This window comes from Rattus norvegicus, chromosome 8 (genome assembly GCF_021556685.1).
Source record: "Rattus norvegicus strain SHRSP/BbbUtx chromosome 8, alternate assembly SHRSP_T2T, whole genome shotgun sequence".
NCBI lineage: Eukaryota > Metazoa > Chordata > Mammalia > Rodentia > Muridae > Rattus > Rattus norvegicus.
Window position 1 is genome coordinate 9,787,145 of NC_141541.1, and position 22,322 is coordinate 9,809,466.

Sequence of the window (22,322 nt, forward strand, 5' to 3'; positions counted from 1 at the left end):
TGCAGAGCTGACATCTTTCCATTTCCAGAAGCTTTGTGTGTTTCTTGTTTTCCTTGGGAACTTCCCAGCGGAAGCATTATTCTGATCTTGTTTCTCCCAAGATGGCCTATGCCACATGCGTGTTTGCATACTCTTTCCAGGCGACATGTGCTATGATTGAACTTGACAGGTCAGGTAGAGTCACATATTTTATCCATTGTGTTGATTTTTCCTAAACTACTTTCTTTAAGAGGTTCAAGTAATTCATGGAGCAAAGCAATGAATTTGCACCTCACATCATCAATCAAGCAAAATCATATTGTGGCTTCAGGAGGGTGTCTGGCATTGTTCCTTGGGTTGGCAGTCGCAGTGCTCTTCACTTTGGCTCTGGATTGGCTACCTCAGAGTCGAAAGTGCCCCAACAGTGGGCCTGGGAATTTTGCATACTTATTGAGTAATTCTCATGCACAAAGGCATCAGACAGTTGTTTTTAATCTTTGCTAACACACCAAATCCAATTAGTGCTGCCCATATCTGTAAAGGTAACCACTAGAGTATGGAGAATTTACCAGTCACCACACATTCAAAATGAATCATTCTTCCTCCCCCAGCAACTAGCAATGCCAGTGGCTCTTCAGTAAGGGACAGGGGCCGGGAGTTAGGAGTAGGGAAGCATGAAGCAAACTCCCACGAATGTATAACTTTCTTTGTGTTTTAAAGAATGATAATGTTCGTATTTTGTTGATGGCCAAGAAACCTATCAGGTATTGATTCAGCGGATTGGGCTGCAGCTTCAATCATTTAGGATACTGTGTTAAGATGACATTGTCACTGAGTAAGAACATGTTCCATATTCTGCACACGGCACCTTAAAATCAGCTCTACTGTGGAGACTGAACAGATTTGACACTTATGTGTGCAAATGGGTAATTTGTATGCACGTTTTTGACAGAGGTCTAAGTATCTGCCTCATTGTTTTGACAATATTAGCAAATATTAGGAAGCACTGACTTCAGCTGCAGTTATTTGCATGCAATTTGAATGTCAACCCACTGTGGTTCTTTGCAGGAAATTCATATCCTCTGACCATTTGTGCTACACTTGCAATGTCAACAAAAGTATGATAACTGGTGAATTAGAATGTTTCCATTTTCTTCAGATCATATAATGTTGGATTATTCGGGAAGCATTTGTGCATATTCAGGACATGTTTCATGCTCCTCCTCTAGTGAAAGAGATGAAAACTTCATTTTTACACTAAATGTCAAATTGCACTTTATAAGAGATCTTCCTGTGGTGGAGTTGCAGGGAGAAACCCTGTCCCTGATCAGGTGATTTCTTACCACAGGAGGCTGACCAATGTCACATATATGGCATACATTATACATGTGGTATATAATGTTGAAGTTTATAGGATCTTGTCAAAAGCAAGGACTCTTTGAAGAAATGTTTACCCTCACATTACCTTTTTATCCAAGTTTTTTACCATTTTCTTAACTGTGTTTAGATTCTACATTAAAACATGGCTAATATTAAACATAAGTTGACTTTTATATATGCAGGAAAATTGTTGATTGTTCCTTAGAGAAGTCTAGTGGCACATGTAAGGGACAATAGTCTTCCTGCCAGTCTGTGCAAATCTCTGCTGCAAACTCCATGTGGAAGTTTGTAACTAAAATAATATTTCATTCTTAGAAGCGCTGAGCCCTGTGTTTCCACACGATGTTACTTAAACCTTATAGCTCCATAATGTGTTTCATGAAAAAGATAGTTGTGTGTCTTAACACAAAATTGTTTTTATGTGATATTGGGCCTGGACACTCAGAGAACTGTTGTAGTTTATCAGAATGGATCAATATCCTGCTTTTATATACTAGATTAGATATTGTGCTAGAATTCTCAATGTTCTTTTCCACTAGTACTCAAAACCAACACATCTTCAATGTCTCCCAGTAGGTATGTTTAAAGATAGTTCTGTGAATCTCTCTTTGGTAAAGGAATAAAAAGGAAAGCCTTAATTACAAAAGAAGATACTGAAGATCTGAGATGAAGATAGATAGAGAACTACAGGGAGTGAGCAGGATCCATGATGCTCAGAGAGGGGACCACAGATGGGATGGCAGAGCTCTTGCTCATCGAGCAAGGCTTACTTACAAAGCTTCGGGTTACTTAATTATACCTTTTTCCAGAAGACACTGGAGCACATATCTGCAACAGAATTTTAATTATATACAAAGTTTTAAAAAGTGGAACATTCCACTCTGGGGAGCCCACAAAACACTGAAATGACTGTAACTGTTTTATTATATTAGTTGCCACAGAATTTGGCTGTGGTTGCTCACTCAAGGTTTGTGTATACATGTTCTATTTATTTGGGCAAACATTTTCTGTTCTTTTTACATTTTGCCTATCTATAAATTTATACCAACAGGCCTTTAAGAAAATAAATACCAAATCTAGACACTTTATATAATTTATTGCCTGTATGGAATCCAAGAAATTTTAATAGCAATAAAAAGTAGGCTACACATTACAGTGTATGTACAGTTTGTATATATAAACCTAAATGCAAAAAAATTTTAAGTTCCAGCCTGTGTGCTAAATTTTGACTTAACATAGTAGTCACAGGAACTAAGATAAAGTATCATGTCATTTATTTCTTGTAAGTTTTAAGGTCAGCTTGTTCCTTTCTTATCACTGTGGTTGGACCACATGTTTTGGAAACAGACATAAGAAAATTGGAAGCATAAGATCTGTCCCTTGTGGGTGGAACAAAAAATATATGGTATGGTAATGTGACACTTCTAAATAATAATCATGAAAGCATTATTCTAGAAACAGTTCTGAATTCCCAGGAAGACTGCATAAATTAATGCAATAGCCTTTTGAAGGGAGTTTAGTCAACTACTAATTTTAAACAATGTCCTGAGGGAACCCATTAAGTTAAAAATTTAAAGCACACAAAAAAATAGGTGATCAACTGAATCCATACTACAGAACAGAAACTCACACTTGATTTTGTGGACTATTCTAATGAAGCAAGATGAATGTATTTAGTATATTTTAGCCTGCATACATTCTATATTATATTAAAACTTTAGAACATAATTAAAATCTTCTGTTATATCCTACTTTGAAACAATCTTCTTTTATTAGTATAGCATGGCTTAAAGGGGAAGAGGGGAAAGGGGATAGCATTTGAAATGTAAATATATAAAATATCCAAGAAAAATAAAATTTAAAAATAGCAACATAAAATAAAATAAATGCATTAAACTTGAAAAAAATATAACATGCCTTTGTGGGCTGCATTCTTCTTTTGTTGTTTGCTAAACTAATCAAGATAGAACGTCAGGAATAATGGTCATTTCCATGTATCAGAGCACTGAAGAAGACTTTTAGCACTTAAGAAATTAGGAGGCTTTAACACGTCCCTGAATATGCCACTCACAAGTATCTCAGTTATCACTACTTGTAATTGCTTGTAGACAAGGTGTGTATATTTTTCCTCCAATAATATCCACATCAGTAGCCATGTCTGTTCTTAATTTTGAAATATACAGTTCTTATGTATCTTAGCTAACAATTAAGCATGTTGAGCTGTGTAATGGACATCTCAAGACTCAGTGGCTTAAACTAAAAATGATGTATTTTCTTTCATATCTGGGGTTAGTGGGTTTTGACCAACCTAGAAGGGCTTGAATGATTCAGATCTTAGCTTCAAGCTAGATCTAGATCTGCTATGTATATTTCTGAGCCTTAGCCAAACTGCCTGTTCAACAGAACGCTCTGTCCAGTTATGAAAGCTCAAGAGGTTTAAAGAAAAACACTTGAAAAAACTAAAGCATGGCTCAGAATTAGTAACTTTCCTTTGCATTTTCTTGCCACAATCCAACCACATTCTCAGGATCTGCACCAGCAAGGCCAGAAACTAAATTATGGCCCTATGTGGGAAATTACAAAGATATAACGGAATCAGTAAAATAGAGTGAAAAATGGAACAACAATCTAGTCTACGATTGAATGTTCTTAGGAACTGACCCTTAGTTACTTAATCTCCTGAAACAATGCTGACTGAGATATTTTGGTAACAGATCCTTGCTGGTGAGTCAGACTGAAGAAAATTACTTCATTGCTTGCATTCCTGAAGTTACCACAATCCAGATGTGATACAAGAGTGGGTGCCACTGTCTGACCCTTTATTTTTAGACTGAAGATAAGGAAAAAATTTAATCACATGTAGGTAATTACAACTCAAAATTCTTCCTTGGTTTGCTAAACATATTTCTGTAGCAATAACTTGTCCATTAAGGAAGACATTTCCCTAGATTTCAGGCTAGCTCAAGGTTCTTAATACAACCTAGATGAGTCCTTTGCCCTAGAATATATGAGAAGAGAGGATCCATAGCCCAGAATTTCAATGTGTTCTCCATGACTGATAAATCATTTAAGCACCCAGAATGAACCTAAGATACAATGAAATTGACATCTTTTTAATTGACATTCCTCTGGCTTTTAAACTATTTCCTTAGTTGAAGACATTCATGGAGAGAATCTCATGCTGGTATGGTATATATATATATATATATATATATATATATATATGGGCAGTCCTATAAACATACTTGAAAAATATAATGCAAAATGTAACTATTTCCTCAGCTTAGTATTTGTAACATCGAAATCGAAAAGTACAAACCTTACTCCCTATTTCCACATATTCGTGAAATATTTGTTTCTTTAAGTGTATAAGTATCTGCTCAAAATGTAACATTATGAAATAATTATTGTGATTAGAACTTGTGCTTCCCTATGAATTTTTCATTTTTTTTTTCTTTTTTTTGGAGCTGGGGACTGAACCCAGGGCCTTGCGTTTGCTAGGCAAGCGCTCTACCACTGAGCCAAATCCCCAACCGCGAATTTTTCATTTTTTATTGGACTTTTTAATTTACATTTCAAGTGGTATTCCCTTTCCTGGCTTTACATCCATTCTACTTCTTGCCCTGACATTTTAAACTTTTAGAATATGTAAAAACATAAATAAATAGAAAGTACACTCATGTTCTCTGCTCTCCCTCGCCCTTGCCCTCTCTGCACATGTGTTTGTGAGGGATGCAAGTGTGGGAGAACACACACACTTTCAGGCTACAGCGTGCTACGAAGGGAAAAGGAAAATCCACAGTACTCTGTTCTCTTTCCAACAAATGGGTCCTGAGAATTGAACTAAGGTCCTCAGGTACCTTTATCCAGTGTGCCATCTTGGAAACCTAAACCTCTTTGGTTTTCATTTAGAAGCTACCAATAAATTATCTATAATGCATTAGAAGACTCGAAATGAGTAGAATTTGGTGATATTTACCATTTTATATTTTCAGTGTGTCCTTTAGCTGCAGTCATCTGGTTTTTTTTTTCTTTTTTTTTTTTTTCCTGGAGCTGGGGACCAAACCCAGGGCCTTGAGCTTTCTAGGCAAGTGCTCTACCACTGAGCTAAATCCCCAACCCCAGCTGCAGTCATCTTAAATTTAATAGAGAAAAATTAGTGGAGTAGCTCTCAAGCCTAATAGGCCTAGAGGCTGTGTTGAGAAGTTTGGAACACTGACATGTGCACCTATATGTCTGCATCCTACTGCATCTGCTCCTCTGCTTGCTGAAGCTAAATTCCCACCCTTTAACCCCAGGATTCAGTTGGCATTCAGACTTACTTGTTATTCTTCTTTCTGCTCAGCCTAATGACATTTCTGTTCTGCTTTGCATTTGGTGAAAAACTTGTCCACATTTCCAGGCTGTTTTTAGCAGTCTGGTAAAGGAATTTATGTTGTAACTATTTTGCAAAGGAAGAAACTGGTACTTAAATTACAAGATGTGTTTTACCAACGACAAATATAGGAGAGCAAACTTTATTTAAACTCACATTTCTTTACAGAGACAATTGCTGTTGTTGTGCTCTAATAATGCTAACCAGTGCCACATGTGCCCAGACATTTATCTTTTCTCCCTGCTCAGAGCAAACATTCATATTTGTACAAGATGGTCTTTACCAATACTACATCAGGATGAGTCTCATAATTTTTGGCATTTTTATTCAGGATTCAATATGTTTGATTTTTTCTAGCTCTATATTTTCTGAAGATTTATGTCTTTCATATTTCTTCCACTGTAACTAGCACCATCAAACTTTTCCCAAATTAATAAATTCAGTAAAAACCATTAATCCAGTGAAAGTTACAGTGTCAGAGAATTTGATTACTATGAAGAAAAATTTATCAATGTTGAATTATTTATATATCATGTCATACTGAACTCATCTGTCCAGGCACCATGTTATTCATTTAAGTCTCAAAGTCAAATTCATTTAGTCAATTCTGCACCAGATGCTCAATGTAGAATGTTGACTTAAGCAAGCATATTCTGACCTCCTGTAGATTCTGAAAGAGCAAGCTAAAAACCAATAATATAATATCCACATGTAAAATGCAAAGTATAATATATATTTTAGGAACAGAAAAGTTTGCAATGGACATAAAAGATGATGTCTGCCAAAGGGAAGGAAGATGGTTTACTGCTGAGGAGCTGGAGCATGCGCATTGTGCAAGGAATACCCTGAATAAGGGAAGGGCTTGAATGTTTGTACAGAGCTCTGTGGCCAAGGACCGGGAAAAAGAGAAGTCTGTCTATCTTTTAGAGAAAAGAATCCCACCCAGCATAGGAAAAGTACTAATCAGCAATGCTAATACTATACAACATGTCCAATGAGAAGAGTATCGGAATAATCTGAGAATGAAAGACGGGATGGAGATACAGAAAACAAGAAGAATTATCGAAGCAGACCACACTTGAAGCATGGAAGGGAAATAGAGAAGAGCATATGCCCTCCTCTCACTCCTACAGCTGAGACAAAGTATCCTGCAAAAACAGCATAAGGCAGGGGAGGGTTTAGTTGGTCCACAATTTCAGCTTTGCAGAAGAAAATACTGGAACTCAAATAGCTAGTCTCATCGCACCCACAGTCAGGAGTGGAGAGAAATGAGCACGCCCATGCTAACTACTTTCTTGTTCACCCATGTCTCTTCCCCTATACATTCAGGGTCTAGCCTAGGGAACTGTGTGCAGCCCACAGTAGGCTAGGTCAATTAGCAGTTGAGATGACTGTCCACCACAGTCATGCCTAAAGGACAAAATGTTTAAGAAAATTCAATTAAGATTCTGCTTCGGTGATTCTGTTATGGGTTGTTGACATTTTTGACAACGGGGGTTGGGGATTTAGCTCAGCGGTAGAGCACTTACCTAGCAAGCGCAAGGCTCTGGGTTCGGTCCCCAGCTCCGAAAAAAAAGAAAAGAAAAAAAAAAGAACTAATTATCATAACATACCATAACAAATGGAATGAGTGAGGGTTGGGGCACACATATGAGTGGTGTGAACTCAGCTGACTGAAACATATCCTGAAACAGTAGTTGCAGAACATGTGGGTTACTACTCACAGTAAGGGGACCATGTTATCCAGCAGAACAGAGGCATCATAGTTTGCAGAAATTCACCAGCAAGACTTCATGTCCCAGGTTTGACTGGGGTGTGATGTAAATCTAGCTTCAGAATGGCAATGATCTTGTTCAGCTCAGGGAGGTACAGCTAGCCTATCTTCTTCCGTGCTGTGGAGTGAAGGTGAGGGTGTTCACATATGCACAGGGACTGAAATACCTACCTTGCCTCCAAGGCATTCTGAAATTCATTTGTTTATTTTCATTGAAAGGCTTTATCATTTCCTGCCACCTCATGAGGAATAAAACAGCTTTTATTTGCCAAAGGTTTCAGTCTGAGCCAATATGATGACATATGATAAGTTTTCCATCAGAATGTCAAAGAAATTTTGTATCCTAGCTTCATTCTATACTCTTTACATCATAATTTTTACCACTAAACATTTACCTATGAAATAGACAAAAATCCTATTTCTCATAATTATTTACAAGTAATAATCGCAATAGCCACTACAGCACATTTGCCCATCGCTCTATACATTAAATGGCAACATTCATCTTTACAAACGGCATCTTCAACAGTAGCCAGGAAAGTGTAATATATCAGAGAGTAAGCATTGACTACCTTCCATGTCTAATAAGTATTAGTAGTGCCAGTAGAGTAAGCGCCCTCATAAGACAGCATGTAGCTTATGATTTCAACACATAAAATTAAAGGCAACCCAAATATCCCACTCTTGCCAGAGATTTCAGAATTAGCACCCTGGCATATGTACTAAAATTGCTTTTGTCTTCTGTTTTGCTTTGCTTTCTTTTGATTTGAAGTTAGAGACTGAATCAGAGCTCTATGCATGCTTGCCGAGTGTTCTATCCTTGAGCTACAACTCAAACCTTGTAATAATAGAAAACTTAAGCCCTATTCCAAATATCAGTCTTCAAAAAAACATGCCACCCACTAACAGTTGACCTAGTACAGGAAAATAGAGTATTTCCTCATTTTAATCATTGTTTACTGAGTGTTTCCATGTATAAGTGTGTGGGGTCCAAGTAGATTATTAGTTAAAGGGACTTTTTATGACAGGTCTGTTCATTCGGTTGCTCAGAACTGGAGAAAGTAAGAGAAGAACACTGAGATGTCAATGGGCTAAGAGTCTACTTATAACAAGTAGAGATTTAATTTTCTGCATTTACTTATATAAACTGGGTAATAAAACACACAGGACGAAGACCCAGGAACTCTTAACAGGATAAATAGGCAACATGTGCTTTAGTTGTTTGTATCACTGTAACAAAATAGACACGATGGCTTATAAATATCAAAAATTCCATTTGTTTCTCATAGTTTTACAAAACAGTAAGTCCAAGATCAAGGTACTAGCAAATCTTACTATTTCCTGGTTCACTGGTAATGCCTTGTCACTTTGCCCTAATTTGGTAAATAATGCCAAGGGTATTTCCTGGTATTTCTTTATAGAAGCACTAATCTGTCCAGGAGGGCTCTGCCCTTATGACCTAAGTGGCTCCCAGTAGACTGTGCTCCCTTATAAGACAGCATGTAGCCTATGATTTCAACACATAAAACTGAAGGCAACACAAAGTCCCACTCTTGCCAGAGATTTCAGAGTACTGAAAAAGTGAGCAAAGGCTTATTCCCAAACCTTCTTCAGGAAACTAACATTCCTTTGGAATTGTGACATGCTATTATGGTTAATGCTGCCTGACAGTTTCATGGGATCTAGAATTCTCTAGAAGGCCAGCCTCTGGGCTGTCTAGGAAGACTATATAGGTTAAATTGACAGAGGTGGAAAGATCCATGCTGAATGTAGACCACATCATTCTATGGAATGGGACCCTAAGCTGAATATAAAAGATAAAGTGAATCGAGCATGAGATTGATCATACCCTGCTTCCTGACAGTGAATGCAATTTGGCCAGCCAGACACCTGCTCTGGCTATCATGCCCTTTCTACCCATATGGCGCCAGGATAAAACTTCCTTCTTTAGATTGTTTCTCATCATGTATTATGGCACAGCAATAACTGAAGGGGGTTTTTCTACTAACACCATATTGATACTGACATGTCAAAAACCTGTGACTGCTAAGCTCTGCATTAACCAAAACTAGAAGCTTCTTCCTCTGACTTTCTATGTGACAATACATATTGCCCTATACTTTAAGCCAATTTACCTGGCTTCTAGGTCTTAACTGGCAGAATTTATCAACCTAATCAGTAGCTAGTTGAATGTATGGTTCTATGCAAAGACAGTAGAAGCTCCCTTTGTGTGCATGTTTGCTCTGGTCTACAGAGTGAATCACAATAGCCATGTTTTTGGCTTTCAAATGGGTGAGTTTATTAAACATATAGCAAGTCACTGTAAAAGAACAGATAGCAAGTAGCAGATAGAGACACAGAAGACAGATAGCAAAATGCCATCAAATAAGAATTTCACAGCATCCAACAGCCTGATTCAGAGCAAACAAAGGTAGCATTATCAAATCTGGAATTTTCAAAAATCCAAAGGAAACTAACTGCAGAAGCTGAAGCAGTCAGCCTGAGTGCCCGGTTGAGTCCTCTCTCTGCCCATGGTTGGATTTCCAGCTTCCCTCACCAGTCTGCATTTTTTATTTTATCCACAACAATAAGCTCTGTTCTAGCTGTTCACAAGAAGACATTTTAACTCTTGGGACTGTTGGTGCTCCTTGTCACAGAGTTAGGGTAAACATCCCTCCCATTCCTGTATAGAAAGTCTCAGAGGAGACAAAGCATGACCTTTTTGCTCCCACAGTCTTTTCTCCAATAAGTCTAGACAGCACTCCATAACTTGCCAATATGATATACATTATAGTGCAAAACCCCAGGGGAACTAGACAAAAAGCTATTTTTGAGAGTTTATTTCACTTTGATAAATGATAAACCAAAAGAATATGTATTTCCCCAAGGTTTTGGACATGGTAGCACAAATACTAAATCAAGAGGAAAAACCCAGCTGTATTCAATGTTGTGTTTCCATATATGAGTTCTTTATGTGCATCAAAGTGTGGTGTGTAGTTTTGTTTTTAGGCAAATGTGAAAATAGAGATTGTAGAGTGTCTGACACTTAAATTCAACCACCATACACATTTTTTATGTGATATTGTAATTTTGTGAAATGTGGCATTCCAGAGTTATTATATACTTCTGCTTAGGTGGTTTGAGATGTATTCTGTTTTCATACTTACAATATCTCTATTCAGAATATAATTTTAAGTCTAGTTTAAGACATACATGTTAAAAATCATGCTTTTGGATGTAATATTTTATTTAAGGAAAATATTAACTACCTGTATTTCTTATGAGCACAGGTGTTCTCAGATGCTGGTGGCATTGTTTCAGAATGTTCTGGAAACCTAAATAAATAAATAAATAAATAAATAAATAAATAAATAAATAAATAAATAAATAGACAAACAGATTTGAAATGGTCTAAGAAAATATATTTTCCTGTAGTGTTATCTAGGAAAAAATTCCCAGTTGTGCCTCTTGTGTGTGACTTTTGCTGCTGTTTCTTCTTCTTCTTCTTCTTCTTCTTCTTCTTCTTCTTCTTCTTCTTCTTCTTCTTCTTCTTCTTCTTCTTCTTCTTCTTCTTCCTCTTCTTCTTCTTCTTCTTTACTGTTTTTATTTTTAAGAGAAAAATAAATGAATGAAAATATGAGGAATTGCTCTAAACACACAGACAGATAGTGACTCCAAAGCTGATTTACTATCAACAGTGTATTACTTTTGTTTCCTTATTTGTTTCAATCAGCCTTTTGTGCAGCACTAGCTGTTCTGGAACTCATTCTGTAGACCAGGCTAACCTCAAAATCAGAGATAGCACAAGTAATATATTCATTGGTTTTCCTTTGATATATTTATTATAGTTTACTAGAAATAAGTCAGAGACAAAAGGCAATTTATGATATGTAAGTAAAGGCTATGAAGTGATTTTTTAAATTTTATTTAATAGAATATTTTAATTATTTACATATCAAATATGATTCCCTTTCCCGGTTTCTCCTCTTCAAATTCCGTCTCTCATTCCACTCCCAATTTTATGAGGGTGGTCCCCCACCCACCCACTCCCACCTCACCACCATGGCATCCCATACACTCTGGCATCCAGACTTCACAGGACCAAGGGCTTCTCTTCCCAGATATGCCAGAGAGGGCCATCCTCTGCTACATATGCAGCCAGAACCATGAGTTGCTCCATGTGTACACTTTGCTTGGTTACCTAGTTCCTGGGAGCTCTGGGGGTTCTGGTTGGTTGATACCGGTTTTCTTTCTATGGGGTTTCAAACCCCTTCAGCTTCTTCAGTCCTTTAACTAAGTCCTCCATTGGGGTTCACATACTCAATCCAGTGGCTGGCTACAAGCATACACATCTGTATTTGGTAGGCTCTGACAGAGTCTCTCAGGAGACAGCTATATAGGGCTCCTTTCAGCAAGCACTTCTTGGCATCTGGAATAGTGTCAAAGTTTGGTATCTGTATATGTATTGGATCCCCAGGTAGAAAAGTCTCTGGATGGCCTTTCCTTCAGTCTCTGCTCTACACTTTGTCTCTGTATTTCCTCCTGTGAGTATTTTGTCCCCTCTTCTAAGAAGGACTGATGCATCCACACTTTGATCTTTCTTCTTCTTGAGTTTCATATAGTCTGTGAATTGTATTGTGGGCATTTTGAGCTTTTGAATTAATATTCACTTATCTGTGATACATACCATTTGTGTTCTTTGTGACTGAGTGACCTCCCTCAGGATGATATTTTCTAGCCACCCTATTGTTAAGAATTTCATGAACTCATTGTTTTTAATAGCTGAGGAGTACCCCATTGTGTAAATGTACCACATTTTCTGTATCCATTCTTTTGTTGAGGGACATCTGAGTTCTTTCCAGCTTCTGGCTATTATAAACTGCTATGAACATAGTAGAGCATGTATTCTTTTTATATGTTGCAGTATCTCTCATATATATATATATATATATATATATATATATATATATATATATCTCCCCAAGAGTGGTATAGCTGGGTCCTCAGGTTCAATTTTTTGAGGAACTGCTGGGCTGATCCAGAGTGGATGTACCAGTTTGCAATCACACCAACAATGGAGCAGTGTTTCTTTTTCTCCACATCCTCACCAGCATCTGCTGTCACCTGAGCTTAGCCATTCTGACTGGTATAAGGTTGAATTACAGGGACCTTTTGATTTGCATTTCCCTGATGACTAAGGAAGTTGAGCATTTCTTTAGGTGTTAGTCAGGTGCTAGATATTCATCAATTGAGAATTTTTTGTTTAACTGGACACCCCATTTTTAAAAGGGTTATTTGATTCTCTGGAGTCTAATTTACTGAGTTCTTTGTATATATTGGATATTAGCCCTCTATTGGATGTGGGATTGGTAGAGATCTTTTACCAAATTGTTGGTTGCCATTTTGTCCTGTTGACAGTGTCCTTTGCTTTACAGAACCTTTCAATTTTATGATGTTCTATTTATCAATTGTTATCTTAGAGCATAAGTCCTTGGTGTTCAACAGAAACTGAGGAAATTAAAAAAATTGTTAGTTCATCGTACAAAAGCCTATACTCAACAACACTGGAAAATATGGGGGAAATGGACAATTTTCTAGACAGATGCCAGGTACCAAAGTTAAGACAGGATCAGATAAACCATGCAAACAAACCCATAACCCTAAAGAAATAAAAGTAGTCATTAAAAGTCTCCCAAACAAAAGAGCCCAGGACCAGATGTATTTGATGAAGAATTCTATCAAACCAACAAAGAGAACCTAATTCCAATACTCTTCAAAATATTCCACAAAATAAAAACAGAAGTAACATGACCCAACTCATTCTATGAAACCACAATTATATGTATACCTACATTACACAAAAACCCAAGAAAGAGAACATCAGATCATTTTCCCTTATCAAAATTGATGCAAAAGTACTCAATAAAATTCTGGCAAACCAACTCCAAGAGCACATCAAAACAATCATCCATCTTGATCAAGTAGGCTTCATCCCAGGGATGTAGGGATGGTTCAATATATGGAAATTCATCGATATAATCCACTATATTAACAAACTCAAAGAAAAACCCACATGATCATCTCGATAGATTCTGAAAAAGCATTTGACAAAACTCAACTCTCGTTCATGATAACGGTCTTGAAAAGTTCGGGAATATAAGGCCCATACCTAAACATAAGAAAAGCAATATACAGCAAACCAGTAACCAACGTCAAACTAAATGGAGATAAACTTGAAGGAATCACACTAAAATCAGGGTCTAGACAATGTTGCATACTATCTCCCTAGTTATTCAATATAGTACTCAAAGTCCTAGACAGAGGAATTAGACAACAAAAGGAGGTCATGGGGATACAAATTGGAAAGGAAGAAGTCAAAATATTACTTTTCAGATGATAGGATAGTATGCTTAAGTGACCCCAAAAATTCTACCACAGAACTCCTAAACATGATAAACAACTTCAGCAAAGTGGATGGATATAAAATGAATTCAAACAAATCAGTACCCTTCCTCTACTCAAAGGATAAACAGCCTGAGAAGGAATTTAGGGAAATGATACCCATCACAATAGTCACAAACAATATAAAATACCTTGGTGTGACTCTAACCAAGCAAGTAAAAGATCTGTATGACAAGAACTTCAAGTCTCTGAAGAAGGAAATTGAAGATCTCAGAAGGCAGAATTAATATAGTAAAAATGGCCATCTTGCTGAAAGCAATCTACAGATTCAATGCAATCCCCATCAAAATTCCTACTCAATTCTTCATAGAGTCAGAAAGAATATTTTTCAAATTCATTTGGAATAACCCAAAACCCAAGATACTGAAAACTATTTGCAATAATAAAAGAATTTCTGGGCAATCACCTTCCCTGACTTTAAGCTGTACTACAGAGCAATGATTATAAAAACTGCATGGTATTGGTACAGAGACAGACAAGTAGATGAATGGAATAGAACTGAAGACCCAGAAATGTACCTACATACCTATAATCACTTGATCTTTGATTTGACAAAGGAGCTAAAACCATCCAGTGGAAAAATGGCAGCATTTTCAACAAATGATGCTTGTTCAACTGAAGGTCAGCATATAGTTCAAGTCCAAGTTGATCAAGGACCTCCCCATAAAACCAGATATACTGAAACTAATAGAAGAGAAAGTGGGGAAGAACCTCGAACATATGAGCACAGGGGAAAATTTCCTGAACAGAACACCAATGGGTGTGACATTTCTATTTTGCCTCTATTTTTCTGTATTTGTAAACTGAGCTGTTAATAGCCTTCTGATATTTAAAATTTTGATAACTAAAACAGTCTCTCTATTCAGTCTTTCAGGATGTTTTTCATTCACTGTTCCACAGTGAATAGAATTCAATATTATTTTGTATTTTCTTTACGTAGCAAAGGCTTCTATTTTATCAGCTTTGTTCTTGAGTTGCTTCAATATTGGCCAGAGATGGAAGACATGTGGAGGCTGTTTGCAGGAAGCTATTGGGCAATTATAATGTGGAGTTTCACTGAGACCATGTACAAGGTGTTAACCAAGGGTTCCATAATGAAGATTGGTCTATTGACAGGACGAAATTTTTTCAAAACTTCAGTACCCAAACAAACAGCAAATAGCAAAACTGAGTATTTTTCTTGTGTTTGAACTTTAATTTTCCCCTTTCTTAGAGACTCTAACCCTGTACCTTTTAGGCTAGGAAATAATTGGTAGGAAATTATCTCATTATGTTTAATTTCACCTCTATCCTGTGTTTTAGACTCTGTTCTACAACTTGACCTATTTATTTTTAAATTAAGGACTTATTGCCTTTCTTTTACGGACCCCATTTATTTCTCATTTCTTTTATACATGTATTGTCAAAAATACTCCAAACTATATCTTACCTGGCACCATTTTTCATGCTAAGACATTTTCTATACTATGTTTATATTTGTTGAACTAGAGTGTGGAGATCTTTGGAAGTGGTTGAGCAGTAACACTGAAGTAACATTTTTGTAAAGCATGGAGCTGATGTTTTATAAAACTATTACAGCTTACAATTGGAACAGATATTGGCACATATCTGTGAGACCTGTAAGTGGTCAATCACCTTCCTCTATGCATTTAGAGCTTACAATTGGAACAGATATTGGCACATATCTGTGAGACCTGTAAATGGTCAATCACCTTCCTATGTGCATGACTGAATAACAGAAGACAATCAAGAATCTGAAAGGTAACCTCAAATATAAAACTACACTCTTCTACCTTTACCATATTCCTGTTCACCTTTTTCTTTTATGCCATAACTTTCGAAGGGTACTGGAGCCTGGTTATGGTACAACTACTTGTAAATGAAACTGGAAGTAGTCCTCAATAAAAGGTACCCAGTGCACAACTAATAGATGAAAGTGCGAGACTAAATACAGTGATTTCTGTGGAATGTTCTCAAGATTAATCTGTGAGTATTCATACTAAATATGTTTACACAAATGTCAACTCTTGACTTACAATGGAATTGAATTTCTTACAAATAAAGTATTGAAGTTGTTTTACAACCTGCTTTTGATTAAATTGTTTTTTATTTGTTATTTTATTGTTATCTGTCTCTCATCATCTGCAGTAACTACCCATTCATATAGCATTAAATTGATGAGTTCTAAGTGACTCCATATGCCCTGACAGGCAAGACACCACAGTTTTGTGGTTGAGTAAGACATAAGAAATTTAATATCTGCAATATGATTTTCTCCTACTAAACTTTGAAAGAAATTATAAAGTATCTTTGAATATTTTGTTTTTTATTCTACATTCCCAGTCAGGCTTGAAGTAAAGCCATTATATAGTTTTAAAATTAACAAAGAAAACACTACCTTGCTTTTATATTCAAAGATTTATTTTAAATCCTATATAACACGTTCAACACATCTGGAAATATTTTGTGCCACCAGATACTTTTCTAAATTTTTAAGAAATATAAATTTTCTCAAACAATGTTTGATCAGATTGTTTAAACAATCAATTTCTGCCTTTCCTGAAGATGATAGAATTCAATTCTTAGTATTGTTTTCAAGGGAGTGGGGTCATGGCTCGGTAGGTAAGTTAAGTGCTTGCTGTGCGAGTGTGAAGACCTGAGTTCAAGTCTGCAGAATTCACATAATGAGTCCAGCATGCCTACTTTGAGACAGAGCTGGACACTGAAGAGTCACAGAAGCCCCTGGGCTAGTTGTCTCATGCTTATAACAATGAATGGCAAGGAGATTTTTATCCATCAAAGTAGAAGGCACGGACCCACACCTGTGGTGAGCCTCACACAGAGTCTGCACAAACATAGTCATATACATGCATGCATGCATAAAAAGTAAATTGATAAATGTTTAAAAGTCTTGGCTTTAGGAGTAAAGTGTATCTCATTACTAATCTAGCATGCTTGAGTTGTCTTCATGATCCTACTGTTACTTTGTGTTCATCCTGAAATTAGCATGTTCCCCTGAAAGAAAACTGTTACCGGAAAAGGACTTTTAAATCCTATCATATCTAGGCACTGATATGTTAGGCTAGGAAGCCTATGCAGACCCTATAAGTGGTGCTGCTTCTGCAGTGCTGGGGAGCCATCATGAGAGCCCAAAGATGAGAGCAAGGGACAGGGGAAGCCAAAGGAGACTGAAACCAGAGGACAGCTCTTGCACTCTTCCCATTCTTTCGCAGAATGATGGTAGCTCTCTTTTCTGAGTTTATTGCATATTAAAATGGTACAAAAATGATTGTTTAAAGTCTGAATAAATTATGGATAAGACATGGAGGTACACATTTGTATTCACAGAACTTGGAAGATGAAGGTAGGAAGATTGGGAGTTCAAGGTCAGACTTCACAGCTACAAGAGTACAAGAGACTTCATTCCCTATCTATCTATCTATCTATCTATCTATCTATCTATCTATCTATCTATCCATCCATCCATCTATGTCTGTCTGAGCTATGAGACCCCATTCTCCCTCTGTTTTTCTGTCTCTCTCTGCTCTGTTTCTCTGTCTTTTTCCCTCTCTCTTGTTTGCTCACTTATGCATTCATGCTCTTGCTCTCTTGCTGTCCAAAATACAACAAGTGATAATGACAAAACAGCATGAAATCACTAGTGACATATTCTCTTTTCTGAACTTATAATGATAGGCTTCCACAATGGATATGCAGAAAACACATTTCATTAAGCAAAAATTACACTTGCCAGTGGTAGCTTAGAAGCAGCAATGAGACTGTGTATAAATCACTCAGCTATGTTCTGGGCAGTATTGCACTGATATGGTGTGAGGTTATGGAACAGTCAGTGCACAAATGAAACTTGGCAATAACCCCTTGGTGAGGTGGAACTTTTCTGCCAGTGTGACTGTTCTCAGCTTCAGGCTTTTAACTGGAGTGTACACGTTTGTGACTTAAGGTTCCAGCTCCTGGCTATTTTATGAAGGCCATGAGTCAAATCACTTTGTCTGACTTGCTACACTGAATGTTTATAAGATGACAGGGCCACAAACTCCGTGGTTATTTGTTGCCGTAGATCATTGACTGGTTTAATTGTTACTTTCACAACTCAATATTTTCTCTTTGTATTTAGTTATAGATAATATATTTTGTTCTACCAGATGAAATAAAAGTATTACCAATATTTATAGTTTCATTTCTTCAGCATTATTATATATTACAATGAATTTCCAAATGTGTCTGTTGGAAGCTGTGCTGATTTTTCTATGAATGAGAAAAGCTAAGATAATAATAAGGCCCTAGGTATAGGGGTAAATATCCTTACTTTAGGTCACCAGGGACCAATAGTGCTGGCTTCCTGTTGGTTGCAAGGTCAAAGATAGGAAAATGAGTTCAAGATCAGTCTCAAGTCAAGAAAGTCAAATGAAAAGCCAAATATGGCATATAGATTCTAAATAAGGAGGCAGGAACTCCAGAAGATCAGAGCAGAACACATGCTTGCTGAACATCCTCCCTATTTGAGCCATTTCACCAGCCTGCTTGAATAGCCCCACCTTGGAGGCCTTCCAACAGCAACTTTAACCTCTCTCACCAGGCTCCAAATTATGGACATCAAAGCAGTTCTTTGTGTGAGGGCACAAATAGTTCATGGTTGGAGGTCTCTTAATTATGGGGTTCAAAACCCTAAAAATGCCAAGAACTCTAAATACTGAAACATAGAAAATAATACAATGATTTGAATTCTCCTAGTACTTTACAGATTAAATGTACAGGCCCCACAAGACTACTCTCAATTCAGACACTTGCTCCAAATCTCAGGATACCTGCACTGCTGGCCGACCAGCTACCGTACAAGTGTCCCTGTGCCTAACCCTTCAGGCATTCACAAAAACACTGAACAAGAAGTTTCATACTAAAACACTGAAATCAGGAGTAGAAAATAATAAGACTCAGGGTAACTCCTGGAAGGCTCCATGTGTTCTTCCATTATGTTACCTCCTGGAGAAGGATGGTATGTTCAGAGATTTTACTCTAGTCTCATTATGCAGGTGTGATCACCTACACTTGTTGCAATGTGTAATGAATGTCCAACTCCACTCTCATTCTTAGACTTTAGCACCTCCAGTCAGATTGGTAAAACACCTCTTTAACCGCACTATCTTTCTAATGTATCTAGTGCCCACCAAAAAACTGTCTAAGGACCCTACAGTAAATTTTGCTATGAGTAGAGATGTAGGTATAGTCTCAGGGACACAATCATGGAAACAAAGAATGTCTTAACCACTTGAGATCCCAAGAGTCTGGAATAAATGGTAAGGGGCCCTTGAACACTATTAGAATCTCTTCTTTTGCCTTTCATCCCTTCAATAATAGTTACTGAACCCATAGTCAATACTGTTAAACTTAATATTTGTATAACATAGTAAAGTAAACATAAACTGTGTGGAGTTATTCTCTGATTTAATTCTAGTCTAAATGAAAATGAGATCTGAGATCATTGGTTATGTTTGCATCTCAAGAGTAATGAAGGAAATCCCCAAGGTTACAAAGCACTGGAAGCTGTAAACAGTTTGGGAAAGCAAGCAAAATACAAATAGGGCTTGTTTTTTTTTGTTGTTCTGAGTTTACCACTTGGTCTTATGTTTGTAAATTAAGTCCAGAAGTACTTTGAAATGTTATGTTGTAAATTATTCTTTTTTATGTTTTCTTATAATTGGAGCAACATACTAATTTCTACAAGTTGTGACTACTAACAGAGAGCAATCACCTCACAGACTTGTACCGGAGAGATGAGAACATTCGGGTGACAGGCACTGGCCACGTGCAGAGTCCTCGCTTCCCCAACAGCTACCCGAGGAACCTGCTCCTGACATGGCGGCTCCATTCCCAGGAGAAAACACGGATACAGCTGGCCTTTGACCATCAATTTGGACTGGAGGAAGCAGAAAATGACATTTGTAGGTAAGAAACCAGTATTCTTTTTAGTGCTCTGATCAAAGGAGAACGTGAATGAAAAACATCACATCAAACATTTTTTTCTTAAACTCTTTGGAATTACCCAAGATGTTTCTATATTAATCATTTTTCTCATTCCTAGCAATTTAAGGAAGAAGGGTTTATTTTGGCTTATGGTTTGAGGATATCATTTCAGTTGTAGTGTCTGGTCATATTGTATCTGCTGTCAGGAAGAAAAGAGGGATGAATGTTGGTAGCCTTCTCATGCAGGTTAAGGCCCTAGCTTAGGGAACAGTATCATCATCTTTTAGGGTAGGTCTTCCCATTCAAACTAACCTGATAAAGATAATCTTTCCCAAGAATGCCCAAAAGCTTGTCTCCTGGGTGCTTCTAGATTCTGTCAGGTTTTAATAAGTATTAACAATCACATGACCATCCTTTCTTAAAGGTGTTATGCTGTCACTGCAGAAGACCCACAAAGATGTATACTTCCCTCAGTCACAATAGCATGTTTCACTGAAAAGAAAAAGAAAAACAAAACAAACAAACAAACAATAAACACTAGACTCTGGGTATCCATGGATTGGCAAGGCCCAGAAAGGCCTTTGTGAGCATGTAGATGCGCCTAATCCAAGACCCCCAGAGTTGCATTCCATAACTCTGATGAATGTAATGTCTGTCACCAGCACAAAGAGCAAAGCCCCTGCTTGCTTCAGGCCTTGAGGACACTGTAACCACAACAAGAGATGGTCACAGAGAACCAGGTCAGGACTTTCCTGACACTTCCTTAGCAGAAGGAGGAAACAGAGGCAACCTCAGGATCTAAGTGCTCTTCAGATGTCTGTTTCCTGATGAGAGACTAGATGAAAGCAGGGTAATCACCCTCCTCATTAGCATGCTTATCAGAGAAAATGCAGGCCTTTGTTCTTTGACTTGTTGGCTCACAGCATCTTACTCCCTTAATTATCCTGCCTGAGACTTGGGAAGGATTTTTTTTTCCTCTCTGTGCTTTACTGGCTGTACTCTTTCTGCATTGCCAATGAACTCCTGAACTACTAAATCCTTTTCACGGTTTATTTTCCCTTGAATAATAAAAGGAGGTGCATCCGATTTGGTTATCCTTTGTTGCATATTTATTATACTGACAGTTTTTATTATGCTGCTGTTTTTTTCCCAGAAAATAACAGCATTGACTATTATTTTCTAGGTCCACAGAGGGTAATGTATGCCAGAAAGCAGAGACAAATACACACGTGGAGATCTAGTTAATATTTACAATGAGAATAAACTAAAGCTGATCTTGTGTCTTTTCAACCTTGAAAGAGAGAACTTTTTTTTTTGCTGACAAAAGAGGGAGGAAAAAGAAAAAAACAAAGAAAATAGAATACTATTAAAAGAATATTAAAGGAAATAAGGTTGATGGTAGTGTAATCTGTTTCTATCTAGGATATGTCTGGCTCTATATTAGCTTCCTTTACAGATGCTGTGCTAAAATAGCCTGACAATGACAACTCATGGGAGAAGACGGGTTCATTTTGGCTTACAATTCAAAGGTGCAGTCTATCATGTCACGGGAGTTAAAGCAGCCAATCACATTGCAAAACCAGTCAAGAAGTGGGGATTGATGCATGCTGGTACTCAGCTAACTTTCTTGTTATTTTGTAATCCACAACCTAGGACCAGGGTGGTGCCTCCACAATGAACTGACTACTCATCTTAACTAACCTGCTAGAGATAATTTCCCAATGCTTGCCTAGAGACCTCTATCTGTAGTGATTCTAAACCTCATCAAGTTAACAATTGTGTATCATCATAGACAACAAATATGTGAGGTTGGAATTTTGTTTTTTTTCCACTCCAAGCAATTCTTTTATACCTGCCGAGTGTCCTATAGATCAATGTAATTCTGGCATAGTCACTTGAGCTTTGCATCCAACTCCATAAGAAAAAGTTCCCATGAGTCTCCCTTTGTTCAATGTCAGATCCATGTCTTAGGCCTCCCATCTTCTGCTCTACAAACTGGAAACAGAGAGGAAAACAGAGCTCCTCCTAAGCTTTGCAGAATTGCTATCACAGCTCACAAAAATCACAGAAGCCCTTGACTTAATCATTAAGCAGTTTAGTGTAAAGGACATAGCTCAAGAAATTTGCCATGTAAGAGATACATGAAGTACAGTGCATGGAAAGAGCACAGTCTCTAAATAACCTTGATGTGTTCACCAACTTAGAAGTTAAGGAAATTGTGGAGAGTTCATTATGGGACTGCTGGGCATGGATGGTGAGGAAATGCAGTCTTCAGGATCTCTCTTCTCCCAGGTACCCCTGGAACTGAAATTCTGAACTTCTAATCATTCTTTGCGCTTTCTAGTGTGCTGCCTCCATTCTGAAGTGCTC

General features: G+C 37.3%; 1 protein-coding gene across 2 annotated transcripts in view; it reads left to right on the plus strand.

Annotated features, from left to right (window-relative positions):
- Positions 1-22,322, plus strand: part of Pdgfd (platelet derived growth factor D) — a 232,886-nt gene that overhangs the window by 111,383 nt on the left and 99,181 nt on the right. The window contains 1 exon segment of one of the 2 annotated variants that reach the window (NM_023962.3): positions 19,730-19,934. In NM_023962.3, the coding sequence (NP_076452.1) occupies positions 19,730-19,934 (205 nt within the window). 2 annotated transcript variants of the gene reach the window in all.